At 38.1% G+C, this 3,664-nt stretch overlaps 1 protein-coding gene across 1 annotated transcript in view; it reads left to right on the top strand.

Annotated features, from left to right (window-relative positions):
• Positions 1-2,353: 2,353 nt before the first annotated feature.
• The window catches only part of LOC107698191 (trafficking protein particle complex subunit 8-like), a 32,665-nt gene continuing 31,354 nt past the window's right edge, over positions 2,354-3,664 (top strand). Inside the window, exons 1-2 of the mRNA XM_016499155.1 lie at positions 2,354-2,420; positions 2,594-2,788. Of these exons, the coding sequence (XP_016354641.1) occupies positions 2,354-2,420; positions 2,594-2,788 (262 nt within the window). The remainder of the gene's footprint in view (positions 2,421-2,593; positions 2,789-3,664) is intronic.

The raw sequence follows: 3,664 nt of genomic DNA on the forward strand, positions 1-3,664 counted from the left end.
GTTGCGATGACCTTTCTCCCATCATGCCCACAGTGAAATGAAGATGAACACAGCACCATTTATGTTCAGATAAAAAAGTAATTTCTTGTGAGAACTTCAAATGAGACTCAAAAAAGAGGAGCAGTGCTAAGGGGCCGCTCCTTACATGACAGAATAAATTACATTTAAATTGAGAGAAAGGACATGGACTACCACATTCCATATCTGCAACGAGCTTCACTTCAATTAAAGAGAAGCAAACAAAAAGACACTCATTTCAGGAATATCATGGAACTCAGATGTGTGTTGAAAAAAATGGTGAGTAAATGATGTAGTGAAGAGAACAGGTCTGAGGAGGTGTGAAAACCTTTTTAATTAAAGTCTTTGCCTGGATCTCACACTGAAAGGGAGGGAGGCTTTAGCGGTGTGTGTTGAATGATGAATGTATGAACCTGTTGTCTCTTCCAATGCGCCACTTGCCTTAGGCTCTGAATCCCAAATATCCTCTGAGACACTGGCTGATTGGACATAAGCCAACTCTCTTGAGTTTATTTATTCTTGATTTCCATAATATTCCCTTTACGCTTCCATGATTTGTCAATCATATTTGTAAGGAGAGAAGAAATGTGTGAAGGGAAACCAAGCGGCAACCTTCCGGTCTTTCTCTTGAAACCAACACGGAAGTGACTTAAACTGCAATTCATCTACTGGCCGCTAGAGACTGGCTCCAAAATGGAGTCAATCCCATAGACCCCCCATGTTAAAATGCCCAACTTTACAGCAGAAAAATTTTTTTACAGCCTGGTATAAAAAGTGGTTTTGGTCTATATAGCTCATTTTGTATGGAATAAAATCACTGTCAAAAATAATCGTACGTAATTCAAAGCATTTGTGTGTCATTTTAATTTACTCGTGCGTAATTTAAAAGTATTGTATGTAATTCTGTTTTTTGTCAAGAGTTGGATTCCAAAATCTACGCCCACGACAGTTTACAGATACGAGATTTTGTGTGTTTGTTAGAGTACAACTCCAAAATGTACGACTATGACAGTTTACAGACACAACGCTTGTTTTCACAACAGCTCTGTTACACACACGACATGCGAATTGCGACCACGAAGTGCGGTGTGCGAAACGACTGTCAAAAATACGTCATCATTGTCACAGGCATTACTATCCGAGGGAAGATGAATCGATTCCACGAAGTGCGCATGCGCCCCGCCACCGTTTTAAACCACTGGCGCCAAAAGGGCGGATCAGCAGCCAAGCGCTCACTCTTTTTTTTTTTTTATTGCAATTGAAAGAATAACAACAGTTATGAAGTAACATGGTGCTAACGAACATCACATGAAGTTAGACAAGCTACACAAATTAACAAAATATACCAATGATAAAGAAGAAAAAAAAAAGAAAGAAAGGAAAGTCTTTTAAAGATAGCTTACAATAGACTCAAGAATGTTAAAAGTTTTAGAAGCCTTTGAGTTCAAAGGATTTGACACGTTTAATTATTTATATACGTATTTAAACAAGATTACGTGTATTTATACACACATTTATTTATTTTTTTGCATATTTAGTTATTTATACACACATTTTTTTATTTATTTGTGTATTTATTTGTTTTTAATTTCTGCAGGTTTGGTCCTCCATACCTAAACAGCTGTATTCTAATTCTTTAAACACCTAAATGTACACTAAGAGCTAATCTTACCTACTATAGTTAAACTATCTCTGTAATATTACTCCTCTATGTGATTAGTGATAACTAACCCTTAAACATGTCCGAATTTGAAAAAGAAAAAAAATCACTTACCTGAGACGACGAGTGAGCGCTTGGCTGCTGATCTGCCCTTTTGGCGCCAGTGGTTTAAAACGGTGGCACTTCGTGGAATCGATTCATCTTCCCTCGGATAGTAATGCCTGTGACAATGATGACGTATTTTTGACAGTCGTTTCGCACACCGCACTTCGTGGTCGCAATTCACATGTCTTTGACAGTGATTTTATTCCATAATTTTGCCCTTCATGACAACTGTGAGAGGGTGATTTATTTTTTATTTTTTATATCTCATCCGTTTAAATTATATTAAGTCTTAAGGTTCTGCATAATTAAGGGCGTGGCCACTTGAGTGACAGGTGGATTGCTGCTGCTGTCACCACTGGTGAGCTAGGTGGGCGTGGTTTCAGCAACCAGCTCCACCCACGTCCTGCCTCTTTGCCCATTTTAGATTATCCAGGAGTGACGCTCTGCGAAGATGGCGATGGCCAGCTCCGCCCACTTTGGGCTTCAAAAATGCTCTTCAGAAACCTACGGGTGACATCACGGACACTACGTCCATGTTTTTATACAGTCTATGAGGGAAACCCAATGATCATGTGCTTTATTGGGAATGATCCAGTGAGAGTCTTGAGCTTCAGTGGAAGCAGAACATATGACCTGTGTAAGGTGTCAAAAGATCAAAGATCAGTGTTTACCTTCTATTTCCATTTGAACTTACACTTTTGACATTTATGCCCATGTTATTTTGTCTTTTGTCTATGGGATTACTGATCAGACTGACTAGCATGTACAGTACCAGTTGCATTATGTAATCTCTTACTTGATTTTCCACAGGCGAGAAACAAGCCGCAACTCATGTCTCTTTGGAGCAGGAGTTTGACCGGGATCTTTCCCAGCTGTGGAGGGAGTTGGAGGAGCGGGTCGTCTCAGTGGCGAATAGAGGGATGGTGCCCATCACCTTCCAGCCCTCCCAATGCTGCCTGAACAGTCAGACGGACAACCTCAGATACCCCCTCGCCGTAGTGGAGGGTACGTTTTCCCTCATGCATCAACTGCTTTTTAAGCAATTTTATTTGTGCTTTATATCTGGTCTTCCAGTTTTTGATTTGGACACATCTATATTGCCTTGACTGCTCCATTGACACAAACGCTTGAATTCTGTGGAGGTTTTGATGTGCTTTAGTGTCTTCCTTATTGCATTTGATGTCTTGCGGGGCTGCATTTTTGGTTTATTAGTTGTATATTTAATTAGACTGAGATGAATTATTCACCATTTGCTTTCCTCTTTATTTCATGAAATCTAAGAGAGAACTAATAAAGCATAGCGGCCTCACCTGTATTTGACCTGGTTGAATTCTCTTGCAGCCTCATCAGTGGTATGTGTAGTGGTGCAAGTAAGACTAGTATTGATCATAGAAATTAATTAGTTATCATAATGGCCGGATATTCACCTGTCGACACCCCACAGTGAGAAGGGAAGAGTAAAGAGGAACAGGATGAACCTGCAAACACCCTTTAGTGATGCTGCCATCTTCCTACTTCTTTGTATTCCTCATTAGCAAATATTTCAGCAGCATAGCACATCAAATAAAGCATACTATTTCTAAACAAAATGATTCAAGAGTTTTTGTGTGTAATTAGGTACCTTTCTAATGATGTATAGTTATATGCTGCCTGCATGTTAACAGGTAACCTTGCAGTTTTTCTGTAAAATAAAATTATTATTGTTATTATTATTATTTTCTAATTATTATATTGTTTGATTTATGCTTAAATACTCTATTTTAATAATGAAAGTGCTATTACAAGAGTAATATTTCTTATTTTGTTTAATATTTTTATTTAGCATATATTAATAATCATAATTATTTATTTTTAGTCATATGGTGTTCTTTATATATATAT

Source organism: Sinocyclocheilus anshuiensis, unplaced genomic scaffold (assembly GCF_001515605.1).
Source record: "Sinocyclocheilus anshuiensis isolate Anshui unplaced genomic scaffold, SAMN03320099.WGS_v1.1 scaffold4546, whole genome shotgun sequence".
Taxonomy (NCBI): domain Eukaryota; kingdom Metazoa; phylum Chordata; class Actinopteri; order Cypriniformes; family Cyprinidae; genus Sinocyclocheilus; species Sinocyclocheilus anshuiensis.